The following is a 17,592-nucleotide window of genomic DNA, read 5'->3' as shown; positions in this document are numbered from 1 at the left end:
TGGAATGATCTACACTAAAACATCCTAGCTCTAACCTAATCACCCTTAATCTTCCTAACCCATGAATTCAAATGGTGATTACTCACTACTCTTCATGATTCCTCTTAAACCCAATTTGGATTTCAGATTCATCATACAGAGGGATACAACAATGAATTGGAAACACAGAATTGCAATAACTAGATGAACAAGAATGATTCAAGAGATGAACTTTCCCAAGGTTTTTCTTAAGAACAAAAGATAATCCTCCTGGTGGCTGCCAAATGTACTTAAAACATAGGTTTTTGAAAAGTAAAAACGTGCATAATGAAATGACCAAAAGGCCCTTAGAAAACATGAATTCGACCAAACAAATAGACGCGGAGCGACCTCGGCACGTCGCTCCGGGCTTCGGGAGCGACCTCAGTGGGTCGCTCTGAGAGGTCGCTCCATTGTGTTGTCGTCACGCGATAGAAATGCGAGCGACCTCGGGGTGTCACTCTGGCCAAGTCGCTTTGGGCTTCGGGAGCGACCTGGAGTGGTCGCTCTGATAGGTCGCTCCGGCTCCGTTTTTGGCTTCCACCGGGATGAAATGGCGAGCGACTTCTCGGGGTCGCTCCAGCGAGGTCGCTCTGAGAGGTAGTTTGGAGCGACCTCATGGCGTCGCTCCGTGATGTCGCTCCCATGCTCTGCTCGTCCAATGATCACCTAGATCACCTCTTTTGAGCTCCAAATGCATCCAAATGTCTCCAAGAACTCCATGTGGTATTCCAATACCTAATAAAGACTCATGTATGCAAAATGCAACCTAAACATGACTAAATCCTAGTCTATATGATCAAAATGCACATGGGTGAATGAATAAGACAATGGAAATATGCAAGATATCATTAACCACAAGGTTCATCAATAGACATGCTAATGAATGCATCTATCATTCCTAGTTGATGAATCATTTTAACGGCATCATAACATACATCTTCCTCCAAATCAGAAACTTCTTTGATAATTTTCCATAAATTATTCTTCATTTTCTCTGCTTCTCTTTCATGAGCTTCTTGTTTCTGTTTTGTTTCTTTTTCTTCTATCAAATTGAAAAGTTTATGAATAATCGTTGTTAAATCGATAATCTCAGTATAAGCTTTTTTGTCACATTCTTTTTGAATGAATGAATTAATTAATTTTTTGTCTCTTTCTTAGTGCGGGTTTTTTTCAAAGTATCGTTTGAAGGACTGCAAAAACATGACTGTGATTCATAATTTTCTTGGACATTAAAAGAAAATTCTTACCATAATTTGTTTGTTCCTTTTTTGTTTCCCCCATTCCAGTTGTTCGAGCATCAGTGGGATCACCTAATCAATAGCACTTTTGCATGTTGTTTAATTCCTTTCAAATATAACATTGAGATCATCTAATTCTTCAAAGGTTTCACCACAATTTTTTTGTAACTCGGAAGTGCTTAAACTTTAGAAAAAATTAATATAAAGAAAAATATATAATAGTATAGTCTTGTATTGTGTTATCCTTTCACCTTTATATATTCAGTCCATACTTCTTCTCGAGCCATAAACCGTTTTGTGGTTGAATCACATTCAAACCCAAAACTAAAGCGAAGAAGTTCATCACCACTTAGATACTTTGTTTTCAAAATCTTCATCTTGTTTATGTAGTGGCTAAAAGTTTTGGAGCTCCCATGTGTTTGATTGAGAGTAGGTAGGATTCTTTTCTTCACTGTGAATTTGTTGAATAGGCCATTACTATCACATAAACCTGCATCAACACAATCTATTGAAGACTTTATTGAACATGTGAACCTTTTCCACGTTCTTGTGGTTTTTGTTGTGATTCTTCCATTGATGCTTTTAGTTTGGGGTGTTTATATATATCTTGTGTATTTTTTACTATGTAATAGAGATTATATATAAATATGATGTACCCATACAATAGAAAGTGGAAAATATTAGTTAGGAATTGTACAAATTGGATAACTGGAAAATTTTAAAAATAGAAAACTTTCAAACTTGATAAAGTAAAAAGAAACATATAATGGACATAGTGGTTTTATGCCAAACGTGTATTTTATGTCAAATTTTCTCCCTTTTTATGTATTTTCCCCCTTTATAGATGTATTTTTTTTTAAGAGGAACGTGTATTAGGGGGAATTATTAGAGGAACATGTTCAATTCGTATGTGAAACCTGGGGCAGAAAAAATATTGGGAAAATCAATAGTACATATCTATCAAAATAACAAAGTTCAGTTCAATATTTGCTTCTTTGTATTTTTAACTTTAAAAACTCATAAATCCATTTTACCAAAAAAAACACACACTCATAAATCCACTCAAATCCACCAATTGGTAGACTGTTTGACTCAGGTTCGCTCTTCTTCGAATCTGTAGGCTTTTCATGAGGCGTAGTAATCATTCCATCCTTAGACTCGTTATTAGCTGAACACACTTGGTATCAACGGAATGAACTGCCGGTAAAACATCCTGCAACACAGAGGGAATGTACTTCAGACAAAACTCTGATTAAAACATGTAATCCAGCAAAAGCTATTCTGTTTTCTCCTATAATAAATGAACTCAACATGATCATAAAAACTTAGATAGCGAGCTACCTCACCTTTGTAGATGATTGAGCTTGAGTATTCCCGGATCTAGTGGAAAATGTAAATGGCTTCTCATCCTTGCAAACTGAGATATACTGAGCCTTCGGTAGACTGTATAGAAGAGCAAGAACTCTACACACTTGGTCAATACCAGATTTATCTGCATCAAATGATTTCCACCAGGGTGGATTATCTGGGAGAGGTACTTGAAACCTGCGGGCAGCAGTCAGCAGCATACACGACCCCACAAGCTACAACTTCACTTCTGCACCTTACACAAAGGGTTGTAAGCAGACTGCATATATAGACATATCATTAGAGGTCGAATAAGATAAAAGCAGACACTGAATGTAAAAAATCTGAGGTTACCTATCATTAGCCAAGTTCCAAGCTTCTTGTCTCAGTTCAGGAGGTGTTTCAAGTGTGGCAAGGTAGTTCGAAATGAACTTGTGAGGATGTTCAACATGGCATACAAAACTCATCATTTAAAAAAACAAGAGCTGTTCCAGTATGCAGTAGCCAACAGACATGAAAACATCCAAGATGACAAATATGCAATTGGTCATGTAACAATGCAAGTAGAGATACTAAAGTTGGAAAACAAATCAAGATGATCTATAGGTAAAAGTACTTCTCCCTGCGACACTCCATCCTGTGGAACACAACGATGACCCGTCTTGCCTTTTTGGGTTCTCTTCCAGTTTTGATGCAAGCCAGACACAGCTCGCAGCTACAATCTGTTAAAAGAAAGCCCTCAAGAGTCAAGAGACAGAACCTAAAATTTGGCAAGAGACTTCTTTGCACTAGAACCTGTGGAAAAGAACCTGCCCAGTAGCCATAAGTGCTTGTGGACGTGGTCGTCTATAGATTCAACGATACAAATGTTTTAAGGAAAAATCACACCATTGTGACATTTGAGCTTTATGTTAGCGTTTGGTTAGTCCAGCATTTCACACACACATACCCACGTTCTTGATGTTAGTGTTTGGTTCGTCCAGCATTTCACATGTGTTTTAGGAGTTTGCAGTGCACAGAAGCGGCATTTTTGAGGTCATTGTGCAATGAGCTCAAGGAGAAGGAGCCACAATTTGAGAGGAGACATAAATGAATCAAGAATTGTATTGAAAGCTCGAGTCAACTTTTAGAGGATCGAGGAACTTCACTCTGTCTAAGAAGTTAGAAGCACAGAACGATGGTAGAAGAGTGGGAGTCTTGGCTCAAAAGTTTCAGGTTTGAGCCGAACAAGAGAAAGCCTTGAGACACCCAACAAGAAAACATATAAAATGTTTTTTCTTAAACTGACTTAGCTGAGATTAAAGAGTAAGAAGCATCACAACAACATTTGTGAGATTAAAGAGTCAGCATCATAACAACATAGATAAGATTAAGTATTCAGCATCATAGCAACACAGATGAGATTAAGAAAGTAAACAAACATCGTAGAAACAATAAGTCTCTGCAATCAGTTCTTGTAATCCCAAACTTCTGGTGTCTCAGTCAAGTCGCTGCCTTCTTGAGTCCGGTGACTCTTGTTGAGTCTGGTCCTACTCATCTCGGGTTCTCATACGTCCATCGGACATTAGATGGAGCATCTGGTCTTGTTTACTCTTCATCTCAACCAAGGTAGCTAAGATCTTCATCAAAATTTCAGTTTCTGCAAGAAACCAAATCCAAAACAGTAACAAATAAGAACACAAGGAAGGCACATAATTAATGAAAAACAAAAGAGAGGAAAAAAGCGACTAGCATCATTACTGGGAGAAAGTGGTTGCTGCACAGGAGCATTGGCAGTTTCGGGAGGAACTTGCGATGATGATGATGATGCACGATTATCTCTCGGGACATTTTAAGCAGTTCTCGTTAGTACTAGAAACAGGGACAAACAAACAGATTCTTCTATTATTTTAGTAGTAGACAACGAAAAAACAAACAGCAAAGGAAGCTGCACAGGGCTTAGGGAATCACCAGTTAGTGGAGGAACTTGTGCACGAGTAACTATCGGGACATTTTGAGCAGTTCCTGTTAGAGAAGCAGGGACAATATAATTAATGTTAACAAACAGATTTCTATTTTAGGAGTATACAATCAAAAGTGTTAATTACCGGAAGAAAGTGCCTGCTGCACAGGGATAAGGGCATCACCAGTTGGAGGAGGAACATGCAAGGATGATGATGATGCACCAGTATCTCTCCCAGCAGTCCCCATTGCTAGAAGAAGAAGCAGAGACAAATAATCTCAACAATAGGAGCTAAAAGAAACTCGAGATTGTTTCATTCGAGAGAGAGACTGATGACACGCAGATTTAAAGACGGTGAAACCACTAGTGTCGAATATATAAAATCTTTAACAATTGGATTCGATCATATCTAATCTACACGTATCTAGGATATTTATAAAACAATATATACAATAACTACATTCTCTAGAAATATACAAATTCGAATAATAATATTTGAGGGAACTTACAAGTTGATGCGAGTTGAGTAGGTCCTTGATCAGTCGATGGCCAAATAAAAAAAAACACAAGAATGAAACTTGAGTGGCAAGAAAGGAATAGGGTTTTTGTTTGTTTGTTTGTTTTCTTTGCTCACTTTCTGCATCGGGGTTCAACAGTGTTTGGACAAAATACTCCTCAAAGAAACCTGGAGACTCGATTTCAATTTGATCCCAAGCTACAAAAACACAAAGATCGAATGATTGAAAGACTCTTTCGGCTCGCACCACTAACGATGGTAGAGTAAAGTAAATCACTTTACCTTTCATGGTCAAGTAAACTGGGATAGCATGTTGTTGTTGTAGAATCCTCACAATTTCATCCTTGCTCCTGTTGTCTTTCATGTATTCTTTGATTCTTGTTGCAGCCTGAGAAAGAAGAAAGAATCAGAAAAGGATTCACCACAATATTACTTGGAAGTTCTTGATGCATGGATTGTAATCTTACGTATCTTGTAAATTCCTCATCCATGTTTTTACAATCACAGTCCCTAGGAAGAAATATAGATGGGTCTTGAATGAATCAAGAAACGGAGCAGGAGAATATAAAAAAAAAGAGATTCTTTTATGAGTTTGACTATTTTGCTGGTTTGTTTGACTTACTTATGACTTTTTACCGACACCGCCGTTATTTTGAGGTCACTTAACTCTCGCGGATCAGCAAGTAAAAATAAAAATTTATTTTTGTATATATTATATCTAATTATTCTACTAATTACTAGACTAACTCATATTATTTTTTATAATTACTGGAGTAAACCACAAACAAACAAAGTTACTGTAAACCCCTACCTCGCCTTCATCGCAAGGACAAGAAGACTTGACAAAGAGCAATTCTCTCAAATATCTATTAGTAAAAATTTGAGGTTACCTATCATTATCCAGGTTCCAAGCTTTTTGCCTAAAAGTTCAGGAGGTGTTTCAAATGTAGCAAGGTAGTTTGAAATGAACTTGTGACGATGTTCAAAATGGCAAACAAAACCCATCATTAAGTATATGTCTCTCAATTCTGCTTAACTCAACTTTCAGCTCAGAGTACTTCTGCAGAAAAATCAACAAGTTGAGTTACCAAAACGATGAACAAAAAGCATTTTCAAGATGACAAATATGCAATTGGTCATGTAACAATGCAAGTAGAGATACTAAACTTGGAAAACAAATCAAGATGATCTATAGGTAAAAGTACTTTTCTCCCTGCGACACTCCATCCTGTGGAACACATCGATGACCTGTCTTTGCCTTTTTAGGTTTCTCTTCCAGTTTTGATGGAAGCCAGACACAGCTTGCAGCTACAATCAGTTAAAAGAAAGCCTTCAAGAGTCAAGAGACATAAACTTAAAGGTCACTGTACTTAGACTAAAGAACTTAAAAAGGCCTCAGGTAAGTACCTTAACATCAAATTTTGCAAGAGACTTCTTTGCACTAGAGCCTGTGGAAAAGAGCCTGCCCCAGTAGCCATAACTGCTTGTGGTCGTCTATAGATTCAACAATTACAAATGTTTTAAGGAAAAATCACACCATGGTGACATTTGAGCTTTGAAATCATAATGAAATCAATAAATAAGATACAGGTTGAGCAATATTCCACCTTCCTGGATGAGATCACAATCACATCCATAGATTCTAAGTGCCACTTCGGTTGCTTCATCTATCCCACCTTTCCTTGAAGGTGAAGTCTTTATCTGCTCTTCCGTCAGGTATAAGTTATCAATCGCCGTGTAAATCATCAATTCAAAATCACGGCGAGGCGATCGGCCTATATTTTAATTAGGCCCCTAATGGGCTTACTAATAATGATTATAGGCCCAAGTAGAAGTTTGTTTGTGCTGACGTCAAGATAGATAGATGTTTCAGACAAAACAAAAAGTTTGTGTTCGCTGTACTTGACGGTCGGTGTCTCGCGCACTGAGAGACTAGACGTGAAGCAAGAAACAATACTGCTGAAAATCCAAATCCTTTCTGAATCCAAAACCTAAATCTCCTTTAGCTTTGTTGTAGCTGGAGATGGCTTCTTCGATATCACTAAAGCCGACGAACCTTCTCCTCTCGTCTTTCTCCACCGGCGAAGTCCTCCATCTCCGCCGCTCCCGTTTCAGCCACAGACCGTCGTCCTCTTCGTCTTATCGTCGGATTCTGGTGGCTCAATTCGGGTTCAGTCCAGGCCCCGTTTCTCTCGATTTGGTCAAAGAACATGTCGAGAGTCTTCTCTACACGATCGCCGATGCCGCCGTCTCGTCCTCCGAGACCTTCGATTCTGTTTCCGGCACTACCATTACCACCACGACAAACCAGAACAGTGATTGGTTCACTGGAATAGCCAATTACATGGAAACTATCCTCAAGGTCATAAAAGTTTCTGTCTCTCTCTTTTTTTTTTTATTAGAAGTGAGAGTTAGTGAATTGATTATGTTGGTATGTGTAATTGAATTTGAATTGCAGGTTTTGAAAGATGGGCTATCAACTGTAAACGTTCCTTATTCTTATGGTTTCGCTATCATTCTACTCACCGTGCTTGTTAAGGCTGCTACGTTCCCACTGACTAAAAAGCAGGTTCTTTTCACTTTTGTTTCTACTAACTTGTTAAATCCATGATTCAACCTTTTTTTTTTAAATTGAGATGGTGGTTCTTTTCTCTGTAGGTCGAATCTACTATGGCTATGAAATCTTTGCAGCCTCAGATTAAGGCAATTCAGGAACGGTATGCTGGTGATCAGGTGAACCCTTTTCTTCCATACTGCAACCTTGTTTTTCTCCTTTTTTGTGGTACTAAAGAAAGGCATTTCCTGATGCCGTACTAAGTCATAGTCTGGATCAGTCATTAGTTGTTAGATTTAAGTTAACAGAGTGTCAAGCTATTGGTTCCATCATTTTCGAGTTATTCTAATGAACATTATAGATTTTTTATTTTTTTATGAGGTAACCATTTTGCCTTTAAAAAAAATAAGTTTCCTAAGCTTTATGTTTATCTTTGCAGGAGAAAATTCAACTTGAAACTGCCAGATTGTATAAACTTGCTGGAATCAATCCTTTTGCAGGTACAGTTTGTAGTTTCAGATTTTCATCCTATGGTCAAGAAAATGCTTGTAAAATTATGCTATATTTTCATTTTATTCTGTTAGGCTGTCTCCCCACACTAGCTACCATACCAGTCTGGATTGGCCTATATAGAGCCCTCTCAAATGTTGCGGATGAGGTGTACCTGCAGAAAGAAAGAAAAAAAACTATTATCTATATATTTCAGTCAACGCCTTCGAGGTTCTTTCCTGACAAGTTGTTTGTTTGATGCTTGTTTCTAACTTTAAGGGGCTCTTGACGGAAGGCTTTTTCTGGATTCCTTCCCTTGCCGGTCCAACTACTGTTGCTGCAAGACAGAGTGGCAGTGGAATTTCATGGCTCTTCCCTTTCATTGTAAGTACCAATCTTGAACTTCGATATTAAGTAGCGTGGATATTTTATCAATGGAATCCAGACTACACTCCTAGTTCTTGTGAACTCTGTGTGACGTTACTTACTCAAGCATATAAAATGAACTGATTGAAGAGGACTTGAGCGGAGAGGGTGTTGGACTTGGACCTCATTGCTAATGTCTATAAATTTTAAATTTATATCTCAGGAGGGACACCCACCACTCGGATGGTCAGACACATTAGCATATCTTGTCTTGCCTCTATTGCTCATCTTCTCTCAGTATCTCTCCATTCAGATTATGCAGTCCTCTCAGCCGCAGGTATAGCAGCATGTTCTGGCATTTGTGATTGTCTATTTAGTAGTGTCTCCTTTTAGCGTGAACAATAAGCTGGTTATGAGGATATGTAAACTGCTGTACGTCCTCAAAGCTCACTCAGTTAACTAAATTCAACCAACAGAGAGAGTCCTTTAAGCAGCATTGAAATACTTGGTGTAGCATTTTTTATTTTCATGTCGTTTCTTAGAGTGATGATCCAGCCATGAAGAGCTCACAAGCGGTGACGAAGTTTCTACCGCTGATGATTGGCTATTTTGCACTATCAGTTCCTTCTGGTTTAAGTCTTTACTGGTGAGAGCTCACCAACAGCTGGCCTTTTATATATTCGCGTGGGGAGTGGCTGTTTTTTCTCACTTGTGCGTTTGCAGGTTGACCAACAACATTTTGAGCACAGCACAGCAAGTATGGCTTCAAAAATATGGTGGTGCCAAAAATCCAATGGAGAAGTTCACTAATTTGGTCACGAAGGAAGACAAAACTCAAAAAGTTGACAAGTCTATCTCACAACCGCCAGTTCAGAAGTCTGTTTCAGAACTGAAAATACCAAGAAAGAAGGATGGTGAAAAAGTGACCTCGGAAGGGCCCAAACCTGGCGAAAGGTGTGACTAAATAATCTGAAACCTCTCTCATTCATTACTAGAAGCTATTTCTTGTTTTTAACATATGGATGTAATTCCCAGGTTTAGGCTGCTCAAAGAGCAAGAAGCAAAGAGACGTAGAGAGAAAGAAGAGGAGAGGCAGAAAGCTGAAGCAGCTCTGTCAAATCAAAATACAGACAGCGCACAGGAACTTGAAGGAAAATCTGATACAGCTGCGGAAGAAACAGCTGATGGCTCTGTCGCTGTGAATGGGAAGGCCTCCATTCAAAAGGACGAGACTACTAATGGGAAACTCGGCGTTGGCCATGATGCAGAGCAACACCATTCTCATGAATCATAGAAGTGGTAAACAAACACCTATAGGCAGATTGAGGAAAAGTGATCTTTCAGGTTTTAGTATTTGTGCAGAAAGAAATGGCCAAGTGGGTTTTTGTAAGTCGTGGAAGCTAAGTTCATGTTCCTTGCATATTCTTTACGTATAAACAGAAGGTTTTGCTCTCATACGACAATGGTTTTTACTCTAAAAGCCTATACACTGTGACACTTGTCTTCATCTGTTATTAAAATTTGAATAGATAATGCATGCAGAAACTGAAGAATGATTTTGGCGATGGATCAAAGGCAACACATCGTATCCTAAAAAATGAAAATGACTTTCTGCAAACTCGATAGACAGTTTGGCAATAATCTTTCTGAATGCTGTTTGGTTCCGTGCCGGAAAATCACTTGAGTAGGATAAAGTTAGAATCAAGAACACAGAATGAGGATGTTCTTAAAATAAAAGCTTGCAAGAGGGGAACAATGTTGTTGAATAGTATCAAAAGCTAATAGAAAGTAAAACAAGAGGCCAAAGGGACAAAGGTTTCAGCAGAACATCATATCAGTATTCAGAATTAGAGATAACATCGTCGATCTTTAGAATCATCTTAACGACTTGAGTTGCAAGCAAGATCTGCTGCTGCTTCCCGATCAATGTTTCAAACACGTTTTGCTCCCTCATATCGTTTGTTCCCACATCATTGCAATCTATTCCATAAAAAGGAATATTCTCCTGTTCATCATACACCCACAAATGCCAATGTTTTGATTAGTAACCGAACAAACATTTCAATGGCGAAATGGATAGCCAGGTCACTTACCTTAAGTTGCTGAGATTTAACCGCAGAGAGTGTCTCAATGGGCTGTAACCCACTGTTCTCTGCTAGAGCCATAGGGACAGAGTCCAAAGCTTCTGCAAATGCCCTTATTGCATACTGCATAGACGGAAGCAGTTGTAACATATCAAGTCTTCAGCGTTGAGATTTGTGAAATAGATGAATTCACTACAGACTCAAAGAGAAGAGCAAAGATCGTCTTTTACCTGCTCGACGCCAGGGTATTTATCAGCAGCTGCATCAACCGCAAGTGAGCATGCGATTTCAGCTGCACCACCTCCATATACAATTGACTTATTGCGGATGAGATTCCTCGCCACACACAAAGCATCGTGGATACTACGCTTAGTTTCGTCTATCATCATTTTGTTACCTAAACCATATCCCAAAAACGAATTGTTAATCAATAAGTGCAATATCTTTGTCCAGCATATACATTGAAGCACAATAAACTCAGTAAATCAAATTTTATAGCTCGTAGGCTACTTAAAAGTCAGAGTTGTTACAAAAAGTATACAAGTACCTCCACGGATGAAAATAGTGACAGCTTTTGAGTTTGCGCAGTGCTCAATATACAGCATTCGTTCTTTTGTTGTGCCAAATGATTTTTCACGCACCATACCAGCCTAAGAACAGGAATAAATGTGAGGATTCAATGGTCTGATTTAAACGAATTTAACATGCCACTCATTTAACGGGCAAACACCAAGTGAGAGTAAATAGTACCTTCCCTAACTTCTCTGGGGTCAATTCCTGGAATCTTGGAACAATTCTGCCGCCTACACAAAGACAAATATCCCGTCAGCTCTAGAAAGCTGATTAAATCGTTAACAGTAGATGCTTGGAGAAATCCCATACCTGTGGCTATTGCGATAAGTTCTAATTCAACACCCCCGACCCATCTGACAGCAGGCAAATTCCTGTGCATCAATAGATGGTTTGCCTCATCATCGAATCCCCATTGGCAAATAACCAATGTAGCACCAACATCCTGCAATTTAAAAGCATAGGAAATTATAAAATAAAATGCAATGTGACAACTAATCTTCACTGTAAAAAAAAAAGAAGCCTTTTTCCAGTAACTCACACAATAGTCAATTTCCAAATCACAATGACAGAAAATTTAAAAACCAACCTTGCACTTCTGAACCATCTCATCGAAATATTGCTGCTCTTGCTTGCGCAATGTCTCAAACTTCTCCACTGTGTCAATGTCCACCTTATGCTTAGTCTTAGGCTTCGGTGGCTCAAACGGGCAAGTCAAAATGGCAATATGGGCATCTTCAATTTGCTTTGGCATCTGTGGATGACTCATGTCTTTGTCAACCAGTATTCCGTATATAAGCTCAGTGTCCTCCAAGTTTCCCCCAACTTTGCCCTCTATTTTTATCAGATCTAAGTTGACATCCCTTCTCTCCAAATCAGCAACAGCAAGAACTGCTTTGACAGCAATCTCAGCTAAACTGCGCTTGCATCGATTCACACTGTACCAATGAACAAAAATAACAAAAAAAATCAGGACAATATTCTACAAAACCATAATAAAAAACAATTATTGGAGGGTAAATCTTACATCTTCGAGGACAGAGTAGTCATGCATGTTTGGACCAGTGGCTCGAAATTATTAACGTCGAACTCAAACTTTTGAGATATACGCTCCAAATGCTCAACTGCTACCCTAGAAGCCATCTCATATCCCTCAGCGACACGGATAGGATGAATCCCCCTATCAAGTTGACGTTCAGCTTGCTCCAGAAGCGCACCAGCCATGACAACAACGCCTGTTGTGCCGTCACCGATTTCATAATCCTGACTCCGAGAGAGTTCGACCATAAGTTTTGCAATCTGGTTGTCAACATCCATTTGCTCCAAGATAGTTGCACCATCGTTCGCTAGATAAACAAAAAAACGGCCAAGTTACAAACAAGATAGCAAACAAAAAGGGGGGAAAAAAGTACCATGCTTCACACAAAAGATACGACTTTGAATCAGTTTACGTGTCTTCAAATACTGGTAAGCGAGATGAGTCAAGAACGAGAAATGCGTACACAAAACAGCATCTTGTTGTGTTGTTAAAAGAAACCATATTTTGCATATCCAGTAGATGCTGTTACAAATATTAGAAAATTTTCCATGAAAAAAAAGAGCCTGTTTTCTTAAGATAACATAAGAAACACAGAAGAGACCTAATCTTTAATTCAATGCTACCAAATAAAGTATTCATTAGCATTTAAGCACTAATTTGAGCTTCGCAGCTTAGTTCACATCCTCACAGGCACTACCGAATTGATTGTTAAATGGGTCCACTAATCAAAATGGTGGTGCATCGACCCTAATCAAGCACCCAAAAATGAAACAAGAATTCAAAAGCAGATTCGAAATTAAGAAGGTGAGAAACGAACTGATGGTGACGTCTCCGTCAGGTCCCTGAAGCATCTTGTCCATTCCCTTAGGTCCGAGAGAGGAGCGGAGGATCCGAGCCACCGCTTTGCCGGCGGCGATATTGGCTTTCTGAGCATCGATGCCTCTGAGACGCGTCTTCTGATCCTGCTCCCTCAGTATTATGAACGGACGCCCGAACTCGTCGAACGCCAGCGCCATTTTTCGAGCTTCAAACTTTCCTCGATCCGATCCAAGTTCAGATCTTGTTTTTTTTTTCTCTCTCACTGCTAAGAAAAATGAAGAGTGGGTTTCAGAGCGAAAATGGTTCGAGTGTGAAAACCCTAGCAGATCCGCTGATGATGATGACACAGAATCGTAGATTAAATTCAAGGGCCTTCGAAAATTATTGGGCTTAAGAATTAAAGCCCATCTATCCTTTTTCAGGTCCAGAAAGTGGTAAGCCTTTTTTTTAATTATCATGCAACTTTTTACGTTCGATTATTTAGGTTTGTTGGAGTTGAGTATATATGGTATACTTACTGGTTTCTACAGACTAGAGTGAATATTTCACCCTAAAATCTATATGATGTCTGATTGAATTTTTACAAGGCATCCCAGAGTGAAAATATGTTTAGTGCAATCAAATATCTTCTTAATTCATTTTCCCGAATTGGGAGTATTCCAATTCATATTTTGGATGTGAATAGTTTCTAATTAATCCCAAGTTAATAATGTTTCAGCTTAGTTTCTCTATTTGATCAAATTATACAATCAGTTAACTCTGACTTTAACAAGAAAACTGATAGATACTGAAGGCTAGTGTTGATGATGTGTGCTGATTCATTGAGAGGCTTGGCGCCGGTTACTGAACATGGGGAATATAAATAAGGATCTATGAGTGTTGTTGAGGATTTATTAAAAGATTATAGAGAGTTAGTTGTTTGGGCAATTTCAGAGAAGCGTCTATGTACATTGAACTATTGAAGGCAGATTCAGAGAGCTTGTTCTCTGGCTTTGAAGGCTCAAGGCACGTTTGGTGACTTGAGATTGTAATCGGTTCGATGAGCAATAAGAATAGTACTTGGACGCTTATCAAAAACAATTCTGCATGCGTTCATTTTAATGTATTAGAAGTTGGAATATCAGGTTTCTATAACAAGCTTATAACATAACATTCATACTGTGAACATTCATTTTATCCGGCTCATCAATAAATGAAAACAAAATTATAATTTCGTATCCAATCAATTCATTGGCATGTTACCATTCAAAAATGTTTATCTTAGCAAACCCGTTTTTAGGCACTCCATTCGATCTAAATTGGATTGAACGGTATTCCTCCATCGTAGTAACCTTTTCTAAAAAAAATCAGTCACACAAAACAGCTATATGTACACATCAAACCCAAATCTTCTCCAATCATCACAATCTCAAACCTCAAACCCTAAAAAAATAAAAAAGAGCTACGTAGAAAGAGACAGAGAGAAGAATGGGTCGCCAAAACGTTATTGTAGTTTTTGGCCTCGTGTTCTTGGCCGTCCTTGGCCTCGCCGCAGCTGCCTCCTCTCCGTCTCCTTCAGCGTCACCTTCCAAAGCTCCATCTACTTCCACACCTGAGGTTGAATCTCCAGTGTCCGAGGACACCATTGGAACCACCGACGACGATGTAGCTGCTTCTCCTGGTGATGATGACGTAGCTGTGGCTGGTCCTCTAGGAAGTGACTCGTCCTACGGTAGCAATGGACCTTCAGGCTCTGCCGATTCTGCTGACAGCGGCGCGGCGGCTCTTGGAGTTTCTGCGGTCGTTGCGGGTGTTACATCCATCGTCGGTTCTTTCTTGTTTTTCTGAGGCGTGTTTTTTCATGAGAATATCATTTTTGAGTAAAGACTATTTATATATATGGATATTGTGATGATCATGTTGTAATTTGTTTCTCCTTGGTTATGAGAAACGATGTCCTTGAAATAAGCTGAAAATAAAACTTTCCTTAGCAATATAAAATAAAGAATTACGGATTGAGCAGTCTGCCAATTTTCCATGTTTTTGAAATGCAGAATACGTAACAATTGTAGATTGCGTTATTAGTTGAATATGATCTGATTTGTCAGATGAAAACATAATTGGATGATTCATGAGAGATTAAAGGGAAATTGCCAAAAATACCGTTTTCAAAATACCACTTTTCATGTTTACATTAACCACTTTTACCATCATCTTTAATGAAAGGTAAAAAACATTTATAACCTTTTAATTAACTTTGACAAAAAAAAAACATATGGTTAACTAATCTAAACTTAAAACATCAACTCTAAACCCTAAATCATCAACTCTAAACCCTAAATCATCAACTCTAAACCCTAAATCATCAACTCTAAACCCTAAATCATCAACTCTAAACCCTAAACCATGAAACATCAACTCTAAACCCTAAAACATCGAACTCTAAACCCTAAACGTAAACCTTAAACCCGAAATCTAAACTTAAAACATCAACTTTAAACACTAAATCTTCAACTCTAAACACTAAACTATGAAATATAAACTCTAAACCCTAAACCACAAAATATCAACTCTAAACCCTAAACCCTAAACCTTCAAATCTAAACCCTAAAACATCAACTATATACCCTAAACGTAAACCCTAAACCCTAAAACCTATATTTTTCTGAAAATCGAACCCTAAACCCTAAAACCCTAAACCTTCAAATCTATACCCTAAAACATCAACTCTAAACCCTAAAGATAAACCCTAAACCCTAAACTCCTAAATCTTCAAATTTAAACCCTAAAACATCAACTCTAGGGTTTTAGGGTTTAGGGTTTAGGGTTTAGAGTTGAAGGTTTAGGGTTTAGGGTTTAGGGTTTAGAGTTGATGTTTTAGGGTTTACAGTTGAAGGTTTAGAGTTTAGAGTTGATGTTTCGGAGTTTAGGGTTTAGAGTTGATGTTTCAGGGTTTAGGGTTCGTATTTAAAAAAAATAGGGTTTAGGATTGATGGTTTAGGGTTTAGAGTTGAGTTTTAGGGTTTAGGGTTTGAATTTCGAAATAGTATAATTCGAAAAAAAATTAAAAAATTATTTTTTATTTTTTTAGATTTTTGTTTATTTAAATATTTATTTATTATATATGTAAAGAACAATGGCATAAAAGTCTTTTGCCACTTAACGAAGAAGATAATTTTTGAAAATGTCTCTTTAGCGATGGCAAAAATGAAAAGTGGTGGTTAAAAGTGGTAAACATGTAATTTTCCCGAAATTAAATGGAATTTGATCAAAATCAGCCTCATTTTGATGATAATTCACATGTAATACAAAGAAAGGGATATCAGTGCCTCTTAATCCTAGGTTGATACTAAAGTAGTAAAACAGATCCCAGTTGAAATGTACCGACATAAAAGTAATCATCAACATATTTATGTCTTTTAAGTTTCTCGAATTTCTAAACCAAAAAGGAGAGGAGTTGGAATAAATGTTTGTTTAAGCTTTAATCTTTGGTTGAATGATTAATTTTTAAATCTAAATTATGTTAAGCAGAGTAGTACGAGACTCCAAAGTGCAAACATATGGTCGACCATTATTGTAGACTTGAAGTACTAGTTCCACCATTGCGTTGGTGGTGTACCCATGACCAGAGACATAGAAGAGGAGTTGAGTGAGACTGATGAGGATGAGCTAAGTGATGAGACTGCCGTAGAAGAGAGAAGTGAAGCTGAGGATACTGAAGAGAACCAGAACCAGAGTGGAACACCATGTGAGCCAACCAGTGTGTGGAGTGGACCAACTACTAGATCAAGGCTGAGAGCACAAGAGGAAATGCTCCAGGAGATAGCCAAAATCGTGGGTCTTGGATCAAGACAAGGAGATCAAAATAAACCAGCCTGTTGGTTTAATTTAATTACTTTGTAAGGGTTTTGGTTATTGGGCTTTCATTTAATTTAAACCAAAGACAATTAGTATTTTAAAATAAATCAATTTCAATTGGATTAAGATTAGAATTAGAATTAAACCATCTTGGTTTACTTCTAGGGTTTTCTGCCGATTTCTTTAAGACATGGGGGAGGCAGCTTTGCTTTCTCAACTTTCAATCTAAGAATTATTCAGTCAACTTTGTTGTCTTGTCTCTAGCTTTCTCTGTTCAGCTCAAGAACATTGATCTCACTTAAAGGAAGGAATTCCTGTGAATCCCATCTTAGACAATACAAGGTGATCTTGTGTCTTTGAGTAGCAATCCATCTCTGTAGCCATTCCATCGCTTCAGAGAGACGTCCATAGTCCAGCAGAGTGCTAGTAGCCTCCAAGGACAACCCTATTCCATTCCCCTTCAAGTGATCCAGGAGCAGAAGCCATACCCAGGCTGCACCAAGTGGTATCAGAGCCACTTGAAGGTTGGGGTCTGTGATTTTGACTACTCAGATCATTCATTCCATCAAACACTTCTCTTATCTTTCTATCTATTGTAAGCCAGCTGAGCCAACCCTGCAAATCAAAAAAAAAAAGAAAAAGAGATCTCTGATCCAAATCAAAAAAAAAAAAAAAAAAAAGCTGAAGAGTAATCCAGCTAGCTGAAGAGAAATCCAGCTCAGGGTGGTAAAGTCAGTTGGTGCCTAAATCTCTTAATACTTTCTTTCTG

The 17,592-nt window shown here is 38.2% G+C and overlaps 4 protein-coding genes and 2 pseudogenes across 5 annotated transcripts; 2 read left to right on the top strand and 4 right to left on the bottom strand.

The window, feature by feature from the left end:
* Nucleotides 1-869: 869 nt before the first annotated feature.
* Nucleotides 870-1,833, bottom strand: LOC106344593 (annotated as a pseudogene).
* A 325-nt stretch (nt 1,834-2,158) lies between these two features.
* On the bottom strand, nt 2,159-6,811 carry LOC106344592 (annotated as a pseudogene).
* On the bottom strand, nt 3,905-6,226 carry LOC106293434. Of its 2 annotated transcripts, none has more exons than XM_013729111.1 (8): nt 5,956-6,226; nt 5,348-5,453; nt 5,183-5,263; nt 5,058-5,093; nt 4,733-4,798; nt 4,557-4,610; nt 4,347-4,456; nt 3,905-4,245 (listed from the first exon to the last, which is right to left on the bottom strand). In XM_013729111.1, the coding sequence occupies exons 2-7, from the start codon at nt 5,427-5,429 to the stop codon at nt 4,452-4,454; spliced, it is 324 nt and encodes a 107-aa protein (XP_013584565.1). In that variant the 5' UTR covers nt 5,430-5,453; nt 5,956-6,226; the 3' UTR covers nt 3,905-4,245; nt 4,347-4,451. The 2 variants fall into 2 exon arrangements, with proteins under 2 accessions (XP_013584565.1, XP_013584564.1); XM_013729110.1 differs by lacking the exon at nt 5,956-6,226 and adding an exon at nt 5,533-5,632.
* A 141-nt stretch (nt 6,812-6,952) lies between the features above and the next one.
* On the top strand, nt 6,953-9,959 carry LOC106294977 (ALBINO3-like protein 1, chloroplastic). Its single transcript, XM_013730708.1, has 10 exons — nt 6,953-7,427; nt 7,524-7,634; nt 7,724-7,798; nt 8,059-8,119; nt 8,204-8,277; nt 8,388-8,492; nt 8,698-8,811; nt 9,017-9,120; nt 9,198-9,428; nt 9,510-9,959. Exons 1-10 carry the CDS (start codon nt 7,089-7,091, stop codon nt 9,766-9,768), a joined length of 1,473 nt encoding a protein of 490 aa, XP_013586162.1. The 5' UTR covers nt 6,953-7,088; the 3' UTR covers nt 9,769-9,959.
* Nucleotides 9,960-10,210: 251 nt separating this feature from the next.
* Nucleotides 10,211-13,310, bottom strand: LOC106294976 (T-complex protein 1 subunit epsilon-like). Its single transcript, XM_013730707.1, has 9 exons — nt 12,985-13,310; nt 12,156-12,474; nt 11,718-12,066; nt 11,441-11,573; nt 11,309-11,361; nt 11,106-11,208; nt 10,789-10,955; nt 10,568-10,681; nt 10,211-10,479 (listed from the first exon to the last, which is right to left on the bottom strand). Exons 1-9 carry the CDS (start codon nt 13,181-13,183, stop codon nt 10,309-10,311), a joined length of 1,608 nt encoding a protein of 535 aa, XP_013586161.1. The 5' UTR covers nt 13,184-13,310; the 3' UTR covers nt 10,211-10,308.
* A 1,089-nt stretch (nt 13,311-14,399) lies between these two features.
* On the top strand, nt 14,400-14,969 carry LOC106294078 (anther-specific protein BCP1). The gene has a single exon (XM_013729695.1). The coding sequence runs from the start codon at nt 14,454-14,456 to the stop codon at nt 14,811-14,813; it is 360 nt and encodes a 119-aa protein (XP_013585149.1). The 5' UTR covers nt 14,400-14,453; the 3' UTR covers nt 14,814-14,969.
* The last annotated feature ends 2,623 nt before the right edge of the window (nt 14,970-17,592 follow it).

The sequence above is a fragment of the Brassica oleracea genome, chromosome C5 (assembly GCF_000695525.1).
Source record: "Brassica oleracea var. oleracea cultivar TO1000 chromosome C5, BOL, whole genome shotgun sequence".
Taxonomy (NCBI): Eukaryota; Viridiplantae; Streptophyta; class Magnoliopsida; order Brassicales; family Brassicaceae; genus Brassica; species Brassica oleracea.
Note: the sequence above shows the minus strand (reverse complement) of the source record. Positions and strands in the feature narration are given on the sequence as shown.

Bases quoted from the DNA above. Each gene is read 5' to 3' on its own strand.
- LOC106293434 (XM_013729110.1), bottom strand. From the start codon at position 5,556: ATGGATGAGGAATTTACAAGATAC. The intron at 5,264-5,347 runs GTAAAGTGATTT...GTGTTTTTGTAG, and splicing joins AGTTTACTTGACCATGAAAG to CTTGGGATCAAATTGAAATC. The intron at 5,094-5,182 runs GTGAGCAAAGAA...TTATTTGGCCAT, and splicing joins GTTGAACCCCGATGCAGAAA to CGACTGATCAAGGACCTACT.
- LOC106294977 (XM_013730708.1), top strand. From the start codon at position 7,089: ATGGCTTCTTCGATATCACTAAAGCCGACGAACCTTCTCCTCTCGTCT. The intron at 7,428-7,523 runs GTCATAAAAGTT...TTTGAATTGCAG, and splicing joins ACATGGAAACTATCCTCAAG to GTTTTGAAAGATGGGCTATC. The intron at 8,120-8,203 runs GTACAGTTTGTA...TTATTCTGTTAG, and splicing joins TGGAATCAATCCTTTTGCAG to GCTGTCTCCCCACACTAGCT.
- LOC106294976 (XM_013730707.1), bottom strand. From the start codon at position 13,183: ATGGCGCTGGCGTTCGACGAGTTCGGGCGTCCGTTCATAATACTGAGG. The intron at 12,067-12,155 runs GTAAGATTTACC...TCATTGGTACAG, and splicing joins ACTACTCTGTCCTCGAAGAT to TGTGAATCGATGCAAGCGCA. The intron at 11,362-11,440 runs GTATGGGATTTC...GTCTTTGTGTAG, and splicing joins ACTTATCGCAATAGCCACAG to GCGGCAGAATTGTTCCAAGA.
- LOC106294078 (XM_013729695.1), top strand. From the start codon at position 14,454: ATGGGTCGCCAAAACGTTATTGTAGTTTTTGGCCTCGTGTTCTTGGCC.